The sequence below is a fragment of the Populus trichocarpa genome, chromosome 1, assembly GCF_000002775.5.
Source record: "Populus trichocarpa isolate Nisqually-1 chromosome 1, P.trichocarpa_v4.1, whole genome shotgun sequence".
Taxonomy (NCBI): Eukaryota; Viridiplantae; Streptophyta; class Magnoliopsida; order Malpighiales; family Salicaceae; genus Populus; species Populus trichocarpa.
Window position 1 is genome coordinate 26,536,035 of NC_037285.2, and position 16,208 is coordinate 26,552,242.

At 35.1% G+C, this 16,208-nt stretch overlaps 2 protein-coding genes across 2 annotated transcripts; both read left to right on the plus strand.

Annotated features, from left to right (window-relative positions):
• The first annotated feature begins 3,370 nt into the window (after positions 1 to 3,370).
• On the plus strand, positions 3,371 to 4,576 carry LOC7478544 (josephin-like protein). The gene is made up of 2 exons (XM_024598409.2): positions 3,371 to 3,652; positions 3,952 to 4,576. Exons 1-2 carry the CDS (start codon positions 3,569 to 3,571, stop codon positions 4,414 to 4,416), a joined length of 549 nt encoding a protein of 182 aa, XP_024454177.1. The 5' UTR covers positions 3,371 to 3,568; the 3' UTR covers positions 4,417 to 4,576.
• Positions 4,577 to 11,930: 7,354 nt separating this feature from the next.
• On the plus strand, positions 11,931 to 12,888 carry LOC127904979 (josephin-like protein). The gene has a single exon (XM_052450359.1). It carries the CDS (start codon positions 12,365 to 12,367, stop codon positions 12,749 to 12,751), a length of 387 nt encoding a protein of 128 aa, XP_052306319.1. The 5' UTR covers positions 11,931 to 12,364; the 3' UTR covers positions 12,752 to 12,888.
• Positions 12,889 to 16,208: the final 3,320 nt, after the last annotated feature.

The following is a 16,208-nucleotide window of genomic DNA, read 5'->3' on the forward strand; positions in this document are numbered from 1 at the left end:
TTTCAGGAATAATGTCGATGAAAGGATATTAGAAGTAATATTGAAGCAAAATTTTGGCTTTAATCAAATTGGAATGCGAAATCATGATTTTGGTTGCCTACTGGTAATAGGTGTAGGAAATGTTGGTTTTAACTTGCGAGTCATGGTGTTTTTCATTGATCAGGAAAGGGTCAGCAGAGCAGCTTAGAATCAATGGCATGAGGAGATTTTAGCTATATATATTTTTTGCCTCTTAAATTACCGAAATATAGCTGCCAATGGACTGCTAAATGCTGTTTCAGTAGGAGACTGCATTTAAGAAATTCAGGATACGGAGTATTAATCTCAAGCATGGGATGGATACTTTCAGAAGAGCTTGGTAAAAGCCTACGAGTGAAATCCAGTCAAGTCATGAAGGCTAAATTGGTATGCACAAATGGCAAAACTTTCCCTTCTTTCTTCAACTCCTGTTTCTCTCCTTTTAGATTAGAACAAGGCTCCACGTTTTGGTGGTTTTATATTTTCTGTGGAATATCGAAAACTCTATCTTGTAGCTTCCTTCATATTCCTGTTTTTATCATCCAAAAAAATCCCTGGCGATGCTGTGATGCGTGATTTTACTTCTGCTAACGGAAGGGGGCGGGCCAAAAACCATGTAGAAAGTAGTCTGCCCCCGTTGCCTGTTAAAGGGGCCGTGATTGATTGTCGATTTCCCAGTGGAGGAACTGTCGAGAGGCAATTAATTGAAATGATTTTTAGTGGATTAAAATGTTAGAAGGAAAGGATTTTGCTGTAAAGATAGAGCATTTCCCAATCGATTCAGTATTTCTAGGGGCCTTCTACTCTTAAGGGAAATGTTGACACCAAACTCACATCGCGCAAAGAGTACTTGCAACGAATCCAAGTACATTGCAGGAGGTGAAGGTCTTATTCTCCTTTCTTCGGTTCCGAATTTAAATAATCTGAGTATCCTTGATAACAATATGCCACCAGCAACACCCTCTTTGTTTATGCTTTAGTCAAACTGATAGTTCATTAGCTTAATTATTTGGAATAGGTTTTTTTTATCCAATCATTTTCCAACTGAGACATCTTCTTTTTCTTTGCCAGAATATTTAAATGTTGTAACACGGGTTCATTTCATTGGTAAAAATATATATATATATATTCTAAAGCATTATTTTTTGAAATTAAACAGCAAAAGGAAAGAGGAATTCTCTCACCAGTTACAGCCATGGTTCTAAAGCTCATTACAATTCAACTGCCTTTTTTGGATTGTTACAGCAATTATGATTCAAAATATTTTTTTTTTTAGAAATGTATTAAAATAATATTTTTTTTATTTTTTAAAAATTATTTTTAAGACCAGCACATCAAAACTATCTAAAAACAAAAAAAAATAATTTTTAACAAAAAAAATAAAATTTAAGAAAACGTGGTTTCAACCGCGTTTCAGCATTAGACTCGGATGACCTATACCTAAGTTGAGCCAGGTTGAATAGAAAACAAGAGAAAGTATTGCCTAACTCGAAAAAACTTGTGACTCGATATTCAATCCTTGAATTTTGTTTCTAAAATATTTTTGGATACACCAGATTTTGGGCTCCAAGTTGAAGAGAAGAATTTTTTCGAAATTTCTTATCAACAACTTTCTCAGAGGTACCAAACACAGTCATTGTTATAAAAAAAAACATTAAAATGCTAGAAAAAAGATTCAAAACAAACCCTAACGTCACAGAAGTATTATGTAAGAAGATTAAGAATTGGTGGAAGAAGAGTGAGAATAAAAAGAAGAGTGTCCCAGACAGGGAAAAGGATTTTGAAAGTTAAGTAGAAGAAGAGCTGCTGCAAAAATAAATCCCTAGCCCTGCCAATGAAGTAAATACTCTTTATACATAAATAGATATCAGTGGGCATTAATATGAATGGACTGCAGTTTTTCTCTGAATTTACTAGGCCTATAAAAAGCCTATAATAGATATGAGTGGACTATAAGTTATAAGAAGATTGTATTTATATTTGGGCTTGTATTTTGTCATTGAATTTATTAGGCTTGTAAAAGGTTTTTTTTTGGGTTGGGATTCTGAGTTTGTCTAGGTTAATATTAAGATTATGTTTTAAAACTATGGTTATAGTTTGAGTACAATAATTTTTTCATAGAAAGTGATAAAATTTAAATTTAAATTAAAAAGTGAATGGGTGAATATTAAAAAGAATAAGGAAAATTTTGGTGAGAATAGAAAGAAAATAATATATTAAGTATAAAATTAAAAGATGTGTGAAAAACATTGTTTTCTCATACTCATTACTATTGTGGATTACTCATTAGGTCTGTGAATTATAATAATAATCTATAATGTTAGTTTTTTAAGAAAGTTCATGGGCCTGTTTACAATAATAATCTATAATGTGAGTTTAACTTTTTTTTTTAATTTTTTTAATTTTATTATTTGATATTGGACTAATTAAAAATTAAGTTTCATAATTTGTTTTGTTTTGTTGTCTATGAGATTATCATAGTCTTAAAACAAATCTCAGTATTGGTTTGATGCTCGATTTTACGATTGTCTATTTTTGTTATCATATAGTTAAATAAACAATAGTTTAGAAAAAAAAAACAAGTTATTAATTTCAATGAAGTCCATTACTTGATTTACGAGTTTGATGTGTTGACCTGAGTTACCCAATTTACGGGTCAAGCAGGTTTACCCATCAAACTTGATATTTTTTTATATTTTTCGGTCCTTTAATTTTTTTAATTGTTTTTTTTTATCTTACTCTTCTTCAATAATGGATTGGTTGATAAATGGAATTCATGATTTATTTATTTTTATTTTTTATAGGATTATCATGATCTTAAATAAATATTTTTTTAGAGTTGATGTTCGATTTTAAAAGCATCTAATGTTATCATAAAATTAAATAAAAAATAATTTTTTTAAAAATAAAGTTATTAAACTCATTAAAGTCTATAACCTAGGTCGTAGGGTAACCGAAATTGATCCAATCTGACATCATCCTAATATTTATAAGAAAATTGTCTTCTTAAAGTTTTTTTAAAAGTTATGTCATGTTTTTACCGGTCATTCAAGTTATCTTTGGACCCATTAAATTGAATAATTCACTTTGAATCAGCTCTCACGTGATTTAATTTGAAATTCAAGTTATGTAAAGAGCTGGATTGACAGGTTTTAAAATTAAACAGCTTGATTGGATTTAATAATACTGTAAAAAAATTGTTCATACTCTTAATAATTTTTTAAAATTTAGAAAAAAAATAGTATAACTTGCAGCCGGGGGGGGGGGGGGTGGGGACACACATATATAGTAAAAGAAGTATTTTTATTTTTAATTCTTATTTTAAAAACGTCGTCGTAGCAGGAACGGAAACGCGCCAGGTTGTTTCAACGATCACGGAACTCCATTCCGAGCCTGCCGTGACGCTACCTTTAACCTGTCTGCTTTGCTTTGCTTGGCATTTTCCCCCCAAATAGAGCCAAATAGAGAGACTGTAACTAAAACCCCTAGGAGATCAAGACCACCAAATCGAAATTGATCATCTTGCAATTCAGTCTGTAGAAGAAGAGATATGGATAGCGAGAAGACCGAAATCTATCACGAGAAGCAGAAATTGCAATTTTGCCTCTTACATGCCCTCAACAATCTCTTCCAGGTACTCAAAAATACAAATCACCCACCCCTGTTCTCTCTCACCAATTACTAAAAGATTCCCAAACATGATGCTAAAAAATTTCTCCTTAGTTTAGACGATTCAATTTCGTTGGTTTTTTTTTTTTAATATAAAACAGCAATGTTTCGACAATTTATTGCTTAGAATTTAAAATAAAATAAAAAACTACAACGTTTTTCTGTTCATCCATTTACTCTAGAAGTAGTGCTATTTGGTTAGTGATAAAGCCTTACAAATTGAAGATATCGAGATTTCTTTTTTTCTTTTCTTTTATTTTTCAGCAACAGGAGGCATTTACTCGAGCGAGATTGAATGAAATTTCTGGGAAACTTGTTCTTGATGATCCCAGCAAAAAGACTTGGACACCATTGTCTATAGTCTTCAAGCCCCACCATAATGCTTTTACTGGAAATTACGACATTAATGTTTTAATTGCCGCTCTTGAAGAGAAAGACAAGACTGTTGTCTGGCATGACCGGCGGAATGCAGCTTCCACTATTGATCTTGATGGGGCTGATGATAGTTTGTTTGGTATTGTCCTCAATGTTCCAGCTAGACGGTATGCATTGCTTTGGAAGGGTAGGCATTGGATTACCATGAGAAAGATTGGTGGGGTTTGGTATAACTTGGATAGTGATCTTCCTAAGCCTATGCCCTTTGAAGGTACTCGAGAGGTTAGGGGATATTTGGATTATGTTCTAAGTAATGGTGGAGAGGTTTTGCTTGTCATGAACAAGAAAGAGTGAATCTTTCTTTTCTTTTAAGTTTTGGGTTGGGGGTAGAAGTAGAAACTTCGAATGTCTATAATATGTCTATAATTGTAAACCAGTTCTCTTGTAATCACACAGAGTGATTAAAAGAGAGTTTTGAAGAATTCTGTATGTTGATGTATGTGTGTTTTTTTCATATTGCCTCTTGTTATTTCTTGGGGAATCTATGGGAATTGCTAAGCAGTTTATGTGGTATCAAATTTTCTTAAGAGGTGAGTTGCTGATGGACCATACGATGTTGAATAGGGTGGATAATGTTACACTTGCATCCTGTGTATTTGGTTGCATGTGTTAGCTTAAATGCCAGCAATTAGAGGTATGCATTCCATGGTCTGGAGTTGAAATGTTATTGTCTTTTCAGAACTGAATTCTGTTTGGTAGCTTGGTGCGAAGATCATGTTTCTGATTTTAGCAGTCTCTGTGCTGTGGTGTCAAATGATTTGGGGTTGAATCAAATAACATATTTTGGAAGCTCTCACTGTTGCAGATCTGACTCTGCTGCTTGCGAAACTTTTCTGGTTAGTGCTGTGGTGTCTTTAACCCCGTGTAATTTATGCCTGAAATACAATCATTTCAAACTGTTGTTAGTCATGCCATTTGTACTCATTTGTACTCATGTTTTTTATATGTTTTTGTATAGAAGCTTTTTTGTACAATCATATCAGTTGATTTTCATTTAGTTTGCTTAGATGGAATTGCAGTTGAAATATGCTTTAGTGTGTTTATGTTTCTACAAAAAATCTAATTTCTCTTCTCTGTGGTGCTAAACATGTTTGTGCCCATGGCCTCAATCTAGGAAATTGTCCATGACATTTTTCTTAATTTGAATAAAATAACCAGTTGCATAAACAAGATCTAATCAAAGTAGTGGCTGGAGAATAGCTAGTTAATCTAACTTTACAGTTAATGGTTCTCTATTTGGATATGAAAAAGGTACATGTATGGATGTCACTGCAAAATTTCATGCATTGATAGTAAATTCTTTTTCATCGAAGTTAGTTTAATCGTAATGCGTTATTTGTCATGTTAACTCTTTCTTCTAATATGTATTCTTACCCTTTTTTGTCTCAACCTATATGAAGGGTTCTCTTTCTTGATGGTACAAGTTTGGAAGTTTAGGCGTTTTGTATCTTGAACTTTAATTAGGTTCATATCATTTTAGCAGATTGTCGTAGCCTTTTTTTATTGGTCATAAAATGAAGAACAACATTGTTACAACTAAGAAATAGTGTGTAACTGAGACGGTTAACCTTAGATAGTTAATGGTGGGCAGGCGCAAGGCACATGGGGAAATCGTTAGGAATCAGTTGGAGTCAGTTAGTAGTTAGAATAAGCCTATAATGCATGTTGAAGGGTATATAAGGATAGAGAGTTTACGTATGGGTTACGAAAAGTAATAACATAATCATTTCTCCTTTAAATCTTTGTTCTTCTCTCTGTTTCTTCCTATTTCTTCATTTCTTGTTAAGCTAAGCTTAACAATTGGTATCAGAGCTATGGCGGACGGTAATAAACTCAAAGCAGTGAATGAAAACTGCAAAAGTTAGAGAATCAGCTACAAAGCCATCACCTAAAATGGCAAGAATCTATAGCTGAAAGTAAAGAATGTTGGCTGGAGCAAGGCACCAAAATTGATCAGCTAGTCCTACAGATGGAATCAATATCCTCACAGTTCCAACACTTCATTGCTTCCCAACCAGCAAGAAAGGAAATTGGAACCGGTTTAAGAGGTATTCTGGCTACTCCAGAATCTGATAAGGATATAGGAATGCCTGCCTCAACTGAAAGAATAGCATCGGGACATAAGAATCAGTTCAGAAGTGATCAAATGATGGGGCAAGAACCTCATAAGATTGGATACAACATACCATTGCCAAGGGTAGAGTTGCCACCATTCAAGGGAGAGAATCCTCGAGGGTGGTTGCAAAACTGCAGGAAATATTTCAAGATCAACTTGATACCTGCGCATCAGTGGGTTGAAGTGGTCTCATATTACTTGGAGGGCAAGGTTGATGTGTGGTTCGAAGGACTAGTACCAGAGAATGATTCATGGATTGACTGAGAGGAATTTTCCCAAACTCTTTGCAGATGGTTTGGCAATAGAGAAGACATCGTAGAAGAATTCAACAAACTGATCCAAGATAAAAGTGTGGATGACTATATAGAACGATTTGAAGAACTGAGATCATTGATGAGCGTTTTTAATCCATCATTGGCAGAATCCTATTATGTCTCTAGCTTCATTAGTGGGCTGAAGGATGATATCAAACCGATGCTAAAGATCTTGAAACCTTCAAAGGTGTTAATGGCATTTGAACAAGCTAGATGGCAGGAAGAGTGTAACAATGCATTAACTAAGAGGACCAGATCAATGCAACGCAGTAACACTACATTCAATAGTGGAAGAGTAATAAGTAATGTTGCATCCATAGTTTTTAGTCCAAATCGGACTGAAGGAGTGAAGCCTCATCTAAATAGCTTATTCGAACAGAGGAAGAGACTGGAGCAATGCTTTAAGTGTGGTGACAAATACATACCTGGGCACAGATGCAGTGCTAAGGGCTTACACATGATAGAAGGGGTGGAGGAAGAGGAGCATGAAGGAATCAAGGAACTAGAAGGCACAGTGCAGGATGAACGCAAGGAGACGAGCGAAATAGATGAATTTGGGCTATCACTAAATGCCTTAACAGAAAATGATACCTACAATACTATCAAGATTAATGGAAATTGTCGAGGAAGAGACCTTACAATTCTAATAGATAGTGAAAGTACCTACAACTTCATTGGTGAGAGCACGATTATGGAGTTGAATGTTGCCACAAGTAAAACCACGTTGTTTGCAGTGATTGTGGCTAATGGAAACGTCATGTTATGTGAGATGCATAGTCCTGGATTTACTTGGTTTATGCAGAGCTATGAATTCAAGGCCAACTTGAGAGTGTTGAAATTAAGCAGATATGATATAGTGTTGGGAGTGAATTGGTTGAAGAAGTATTCTCTAGTGCTCTTTGACTTCATCAAGTTACGGTTATCATTTAAAAAAGAAGGCAGAATGATTGAGCTGAAGGGAATATCTCAGGTTTCTGACTTGCAAATGATGACAACAATTAAAGAGCAGAGAAGTTTCAAGGATGTGATTGTAGGATTAGTTGGTCAGTTCTTTACTATGGATATCGAAGAGGAAAGACATCCAACCGAAGTTGCTATGGAGATTAAGGCCTTGTTAAGGGAATTTGCTGGACTTTTTGAGGAACCACGAACCTTGCCACCAATAAGGAAGTTTGATCATAAAATACTATTGAAACCAGGGTCACAACCTGTTAACATCAGACCCTACAAAAGCTCATTCATTCAGAAGGGGGAGATAGAGAAGCTGGTAAAAGAAATGCTCTCCAATGGAATGATACATCATAATGTTAGTCTCTTTGCATCTCCAGTTCTGCTTGTAAAAAAGAAGGACAACATGTGGAGGTTCTGCATCGATTACAGGCAACTTAATGAGCAGACCATCAAAAACAAATTTCTCATTCCTCTTATAGACGATCTTCTGGATGAACTGCATAGTTCCAGGATCTTCTCCAAGCTGGACCTGCGATCGGGTTATCATCAGGTCAGAATGCATGAAGAAGATATTGAAAAAACAGCGTTTAAGATGTATCACATGCATTATGAGTTTAGAGTTATGCCTTTTGGCCTCACCAATGCCCCCGAACACCTTCCAAGCGTTGATGAACAACATACTAGAACCCTTTCTGTGAAAATTCGTGTTGGTATTTTTTGATGATATACTTATTTACAGCTCAACCTTTGAGCTGCACCTTGCATACCTCATACAAGTTCTGGAAACTTTGAGTGCTAACCAGTTATTCGCCAAGAAATCCAAATCTGCATACGGGAAACAACAAGTGGAGTATTTAGGGCATGTGATCTCCATAGAAAGAGTGGCAACAAACATGAAGAAAATTAAAGTTGTGGCCAATTGGCCTATTCCACAATCCTTGAAGGAATTGAGAGGATTCCTGGGGTTGGCTAGGTATTACAGGAAATTCATACGACATTTTAGAATCATCAATAAACCCCTCACCGATCTGTTGAAGAAACACAATTATAGCTGGAATGCACAAGCTCAACAAACCTTCACTGGTTTAAAGAAGGCTCTGTGTGAGGCACCAATTCTAACCTTACCCGATTTCTCCAAGACATTTGTTCTTGAAACCGAGGCCTGTGATTCTGGTTTGGGAGTTGTACTTAGCCAAGAAGGGAGTCCAGTAGCCTACTTCAGCAAATCTTTAAGCCCAATGCACTTGGGATTGTCCATTTATAAAAAGGAGTACTTGGTTATTCTTATGGCTGTGGAGAAATGGAGACACTACTTAGAACAGATGCAATTCATCATACAAACAAATCACGAAAGCTTGAAGTATCTTTTGGATCAGAAAATTCACACTGCAATCCAAAAGAAGGGCTTGACTACCCTCTTGGGGTTGAGGTATAAAATATTGTATAGAAAGGGGAAAGAGAACATCGTTGCTGATGCACTATCTAGGAAGAACAATAGTGGAATTCCTGTTGAGGATATCGGGGCCTTGGAAGCAATAACTAATGTACTACTTGCCTGGTATGAAGATGTTCATGCATCTTATGAGGACTGCAAGTTGCAGGCCATTATCCTTGGTAAGTTGACGGGAGCAACAGGGGAACCCGACTATACTTATGAAGAAGGAATCTTATGATACAAGGGCAGGATAATGGTGGGACAAGAGGGGAACCTCATAACCCAATTAGTGAAGTATGTACATGACTCCTGTGTTGGGGGACATGCTGGCATTCAGAACACATATAGAAGGCTAAAAACGAACTTCTATTGGTCTGGAATGAAAGTGATGGTGAAGCAGGCAGTGGAAGAATGCAATGTGTGTAAGCAAGCCAAAGTGGAAATGGTAACTTAACCATGGTTGTTGCAGCCTCTACTAGTTCTTGGTGGTACGTGGGAGGCCATTACCATGGACTTTATAGAAAGGTTATCAAGTTTAGAAGGAAGGAATGCTATTATGGTAATGATTGATAGGTTCACTAAATATGGACATTTCATTGCACTCACTCATCCCTTCACAGTATAAGACATTGTGCAGCTGTTCCCAGATCATTTCTACAAGTTTCATGGATTACCTGTAGTTATTGTCATTGATAGGGACAGAATCTTTACCAGTGTATTTTGGAAAGAATTATTCAAGAAGCTGAGGGTTCAGTTGTTAATAAGCACGACCTATCACCCACAGACAGATAGATAGACCGAGAGAGTGAACCAATGTTTAGAAACATATCTTCAATGCATGACCATGCATCATTCGAAACGATAGTTTCAGTGGTTATCCTTGGCGCAGTAGTGGTATAATTCTAGCTATCACTCAACCTTGGGCATCCCTTTTAAGCTCTCTATAGTTATGCCCCTCTACAGAGGGAGTGGTTGGCGCAAGAGCCTACTCCAGTAGCTGCGGTGGAGGAGGTGTTACAGAGGAGGGCAAACATGGATCACACATTGAAGAAGCAATTGGAAACGACAAGGTATAGAATGAAGCAACTGGTTGACAAGAACCGATCTGAGAGGGAATTTTCAGAGGGTGACTGGGTTTTTCTGAAGCTGCAACCTTATAGGCAAAACAATGTTGCATTAAGAAAGAACCTTAAGCTCAATCCCAGGTATTACGACCCTTATCAAATCAGCAAGAGGATTGGAATTATGGCCTATGAGTTGAAGTTGCCAGAAGGTAGCTTGATACATCCAGTGTTCCATGTATCTTTACTTAAAAAAAAGATTGGAGATGCAACAATTGTGTCTTCCAGGCTGCCAGTATCAGATAAGGAAGGGCGGATGCAGATCATGCCTATAGCTATATTGGATAGGAAACTGATGAAGAAGGGTAATAGAGCAGCAATCGCAGTATTGGTTCAGTGGTCCAATCTTTATCCAAAAAACGCAACCTGGGAAGATCTTGAAGATCTCCAGAAGCAGTTCCCAGAATGCCTTGCACCACTCATGATAGATATAACTGAGCATTCTTATTTATAAGAATGCATTCAAGGGAGGATTATTGTTACAACTAAAGACGGTTATCCTTAGGTAGTTAATGGTGGGCAGGCGCAAGGCATGTGGGGATATCGTTAGGAATCAGTTGGAGTCAGTTAGTAGTTAAAATAAGCTTGTAATGCATGTTGAAAGGTATATAAGGATAGAGAGTTTATGTATGGGTTACGAAAAGTAGTAACGGAATCATTTCTCCCTTAAATCTTTGTTCTTCTCCCTGTTTCTCCTTGTTTCTTCATTTCTTGTTAAGCTAAGCTTAACAATCATCTTGGATATAAAGAAGACACTATATTAAAAAGGCTGTCTCGAGTCAAAAATTCTTAAATTATACATTCAAAATAATCCTGCTAAGCAGATTTTACCGAAAGGCTGCCATATCTAGAACAACCTTTGGAGAGTAAAAGATTAAACTATATAACACAAAAACAAAGAAGACAACAACAAGAAAAAAAAAAGTTTGACATATTAGGGTTAGCACATCGGAAATCTTAATTTGAATTTTTATTTTTGAGAAGTTTGATATGTTCAGTTTCTCTAGAATGTTTATAATTTTTTCAAAAAATCAAAAAATCAATCTTAATAAGAAAAGAAAATCAAAATTTCTAAACAAAAATAATAATAACAAAATAGATTCAAACAATATATTTGATATTGTTTAATTTAATGGTTTCTAGAAGGGGATGGTGAGAAATTTGAGCTAAATCCAAATGTTGGATTGAAAGTTATGATTTTTATTGTCAAACTAAATTAGATGATCAAATTTTTTTTTGAATTTAATTCCGTTTCATTGATTTATAAATATATTTGATAAGTTATTTGCATGATTGATGATAGATGTATCACGTATATAAGCATGACAATAACTTATGACAGTTTTCGTCTAAATGCCCATGACCTTAATTTTTATTTTTATTTTCATTTTTGGTCTGGTTACATCAGTATCTTAGACCTTATAGTACAGACACTCTGATCGAGAGCAAGCCCTCCCAGAAAGAGCTTGGAAAATTGATGACATTCTGGCATAGCAGTGTTGTCTTTCAACTCTTCTTTAAAGACAATGGCTCAGATGGCCCTACTCCGTGAATATTATTTAGTTCGTCACACTTTTCTTGGTGGTACTTTCTATAGTCACGCCTAAACTTTGGATATCATTGTCTATATTTCATTTAACAAGATTTCATTGCCCCCACTCCTTACCTATCTTATATTTGTAATGTTGCAGAAGAGTATCTTGCTTTTTCTGTCACTAGATTCACATGCCTTCCATGAAGAGATTCAAATCTACATTATTGCTTACTCATTTAGAATGTGTGTCCATATTTTCTTCCTGTGCAGAAATGAACAGAGAGAGACTGACATACCTACCTACCATTATTTAGAGGACAGGTGCTGGCGTCCTTAATGATTTTAAAGCAATCACCTTGCTGTGTACTGTTTCATTTCAGAGTCTTTCTGCTTGCATTTCACAGCAGTAGTCCTCACGACTGTGCAACCTGGACTGGTGCCTTGGAACGGAACTTGCAAGAATGAGTCAAGAGTCCCGATTATTTGAATGCTTTGCTAGGTTCCTTTCACATTCAATTTCTTGTGATTGAAGTAAGAATGCACAAGCAATCATGCCTTTCTTTCTCAACCATATCTTTTCCTACCCTTAAATTGCTCAAACCATTTACCTTTTTCATACTGTTCTAGAGTTCTTTTCTTTTCTTTTTTTCATTCCTTCACTCTTTTATCTTCCTTTTCTACATTTAAAAACTATCAACTATTTCCAATCCAGAGAGCACATTAAGCTTTCACAAATCTTTTGATGCATCTTCCAACCATCCTCCCTCTCCCATGAAGAGACCAGCTGTGAACATGTCAGCAAGGATTAATCAAGTGAAATACAAACCTACTGGTATCAACCAGAACGCAATATCCATCAGGCGAAACTCTGGTAACAGAGTTTCTGGGAATAGATGGCTTGGTCGAAGTTATGGATTCAGGCTCCTGAAGAGATCAATAATGTCACCAGCGGTATTTCTCAAGCATCTCGGTGGGAAGGTAGCCAAAGCTCTGCGTTTAGAGAGGCGACCTTCACCTGGAGTTTCTTCTTCAGGAAGATCAAGACCATCTGTAGCTCCTATTGATGCTCACAGAGCTGAAGCCATAGAAGATTGCATTGAGTTCATCAACTCTGCTTCTTTGTCCAGGTCAAATTCCGTTACTGCAAATCCTTGTTAAATTATTGTTACAGCCAACTACATGGCCATAAAACTTTTGTTGTACGCCCTTTACGAAAATGAGGAGAGAGAATAAACAATGTAAACTCCATTTAACTTTGTTATGAAGGAAATCCTGCAAGAGTCTCAGTTCACAAATTCTACTAATATCAATCCTGACTAGCTGCATAATTTACGCTCTCCATTTAGCCAGGCATCGACGGAGAAACCAATTTTATCGATCCATTGGACAAGCAGATTGTTACCATAAGGTCAGGTAATCAGTATTACGGTAGAGAGGCAAATAAATTTGACATGGTTCGAGTATTCAAGCATTTCCCTGGAAGTAAGGTTGATCATGTGCGAGTGATTGATCAAAATATGCAGCTCGTAGCTGTAATTACTGTCCTACTTCTTTTTTTATTTGTCATCCTAGGGCGGTGTAGCTGAACCAATAGACAGTTTGAGCTTTTGTATAACCAGAAAAGGAAGGTTCTCTGTTGAAAGAGCAGTTGGTGATTGGAATGCTGAGTTTGATTGAGCTCAAGCCAACCAGCGGAAACACTCTTTCAACCGCCGACTTGCATTAGTGTTCATTTGTATATTGCATATGGAAGAGAGGAATTATAGGCTGTCCTGTAGATCACCTCCGTTTTTCTAGTTTGGTCCAAGCTATTACCATTACTGCAGAAGTTAGAGCAAGATTATCAAGTGGCAGGCATGAATTAACTCAGCCAAATCTGCAGATACTGAGCTTTCAAGAAAGTGGATTGTTCAACTAGCTTTGTTGATCCAAATTACCTTTCTTTTTATTTGGTCAGTCATTTCTAGAGTCTGTTTTTAGCAGCTAGGAATTGGCCTTTAGCAAAAGTTTGCTGCTTGATCGGAATGAATCATTTCATCCTTCAAGAAAGATAAGGTTCTCACATGGATGTGCACAAAACTGTGTTCGTCGACTGGAGCAATGGGCGGAATGAGATGGGAATAGCCTTCGGGCTTCCCTGCTACCACAACACATCCGGGGATGATGCGCAGAAAGGACTGCACATTTAACTTCAACATTGACAAAAAGATTACCTATAGTCTAAAACACGTGGGGTTTTTACTTTTAGAATTGTTACGGTTCATGTACATACAAATCATTGTGAATAACATTATTTATTTTTTGACAATTCATTTTGGTCATCATGGTTTTATTTTATGCGATTTAATTTTAATTTTAAGGCCAATTACTTCTAATTTTTTAATCAATGATGGAATTGTAAGAATAGAAACTGAAATGAAAAGGGTGCTAAACATGGATGGCGTGCTAGAAGTTTCCAGAAAGATATATTTTGATCTTCAAACTTTAAAAATAACGTAAATTATACGATTTTGGTGCCTCAATTTCTTTCAAATTTAATTTTGGTTCAAAAGTTTATTTTTGTTATTTTTTAGTCCTTGTTTGAGAGAGAAGAGAGATAGGTCATCGGATTCTGACAATAGAGAGAGAGAGAGAGAGAGAGAGAAATGTGTTGACACATATTTAGGTCACCAAAACGGTTGATATTTATGTCAAATAGTTCCATTTAATTAGGGGAGCTCATATTAGATGTTTTAAACTGTCGATACCTTTAAAGTTCATGTAAAAATATATTTGAGCTCGGTTTGATATTTGGTTTCAGGTTGATTTTGGTTTTTGAGATGGTTTTTTTGAGGCAGTGAATAAGTTTATTATGGCTCCTAAGGTGTTTTAGGTCAAAAATGAATTAAAAAATAACTTTTTGAGTAAAAAAACTTGAGCCTAATTTTCAAGCATCCACAATGGCCAGAATATGAACAAATTAGATGACACGTCATCTGATTATTTTTTTTTAAAAAAAAGTATGCCCCAATTGCAATAAAAAAAAATAAGGGTCCGGTGACGTGGGCCTACTAAGGTAGGCCCACGCATGGGCCCTGATGAAATGAGCTAGACGGGTTGGCCTAACTTATCGGACTCAACAACGCTTGACTTTTTTCTAATTATTTTTTTAGATTAATGCTTTTTTTATATATATATGTTTTTTTTTCTCTAATTTTTTCCTTTATATTTAGATTAATACCCATTTTGTCTATCACTTTGTTGAGAGAACTTTTTTTAAATGACGATTATTTTTTTAGTTATGAATTTAAATTTTGAAGAGTTATTCTTATTCATCTATAATTTTTTTTTTACCTTTTTTTATAGATAAACTTTATTTTTTAAAATAAAAAAAATTATTTTCAGATAATATTTCTAAGAAGTACAACCTTGCATGATGGTTTTTCACTTTTTATTTTATTTAATAAATTGAATTTGTGTTTCTATTTCTAGCTTGAATAAAAAATTATTTTAATAAAAAATTTAGCAAATACAATTGGTTAAATATCTCGGCTTGCGAGATTAAATATCTTGATCTATTTCAATCTCTTAATTTTTTTTATTTTTATTTTTAGTTAATGTTTATAATTTTTTATATATATATTAACACATATAATTCTTGATTTATTTAATTATATGGATGTATGAACTTTTTATTTTCACTTAATTTTTTTTTAACTATGTAAACACGATGAAATAGCATGTGTATATAACTGCTTAAGTATCTAGTTATTCACTAAACTAGTAAATTCATTGTTGTTATCATGCTAAATTACTGTTAGAAACCCCCTCTTGTTCTATGAATATCCAAAACTTAGCCAGCAATGAACAAACAAACATCTTTAGAATGGAAAACCACATGGTACTCACCACCCCTTTTGTCTAGTCTCTAATCAACATCTTTATGCCAATATTAGAAAAAAAAAAGAACTAAAAAAAAAAAGCTACAGCAAGAACCAGGACATGCTGATCAGCAAAAGATAAATAAAAAGGATTTGGAAAAGCTATAATTTTTTTTAATATTTTTAGATCGTTTTAATATGTTGATTTTAAAAATAATTTTTAAAAAATAAAAAAATATTATTTTAAAAAAATTTTAAATAAAAAAAACTTTAAACTACATCCGTGGCTACAATTCCAAACTATTACTAAAATACTAAATTACAAGGATGATTATTGGTAAAACGCAAGTGACGTGTGGTGCTGGCTTCGACGCTGGATTGGTGGAAAAACAATTTGTACACGTGCTGCTATGATAGTGGCACCGTTGTTGTGTGATTGTGTGGGTAGAGAGTTCGGGGATGGATATATTTTGGTCGTGGGTTCGAGCATACCCTTCACTACAGTGCCCACCCCCTCGCTTATCCCTCTCCAAACCGTCAACAATTCCTTATCAAACATTGCATGTTTCTTGAATATTATACATTTAGTAGAAAATATTAAATAAAATTATTTGAAAGTTTTTAGTATCTTGTTAAACAGGTTTAGAATTATTTAGAAATTTATTACTTGAAGATCTGATTTCTTCGACTTTAAATAATTATTTAAATATTAGGTTATCACAAACCACAAGCTGTCCAATTATCCAGATTCTAAT

Bases quoted from the DNA above. Each gene is read 5' to 3' on its own strand.
- LOC127904979 (XM_052450359.1), top strand. From the start codon at position 12,365: ATGAAGAGACCAGCTGTGAACATGTCAGCAAGGATTAATCAAGTGAAA.
- LOC7478544 (XM_024598409.2), top strand. From the start codon at position 3,569: ATGGATAGCGAGAAGACCGAAATCTATCACGAGAAGCAGAAATTGCAA. The intron at 3,653-3,951 runs GTACTCAAAAAT...TTTATTTTTCAG, and splicing joins CCCTCAACAATCTCTTCCAG to CAACAGGAGGCATTTACTCG.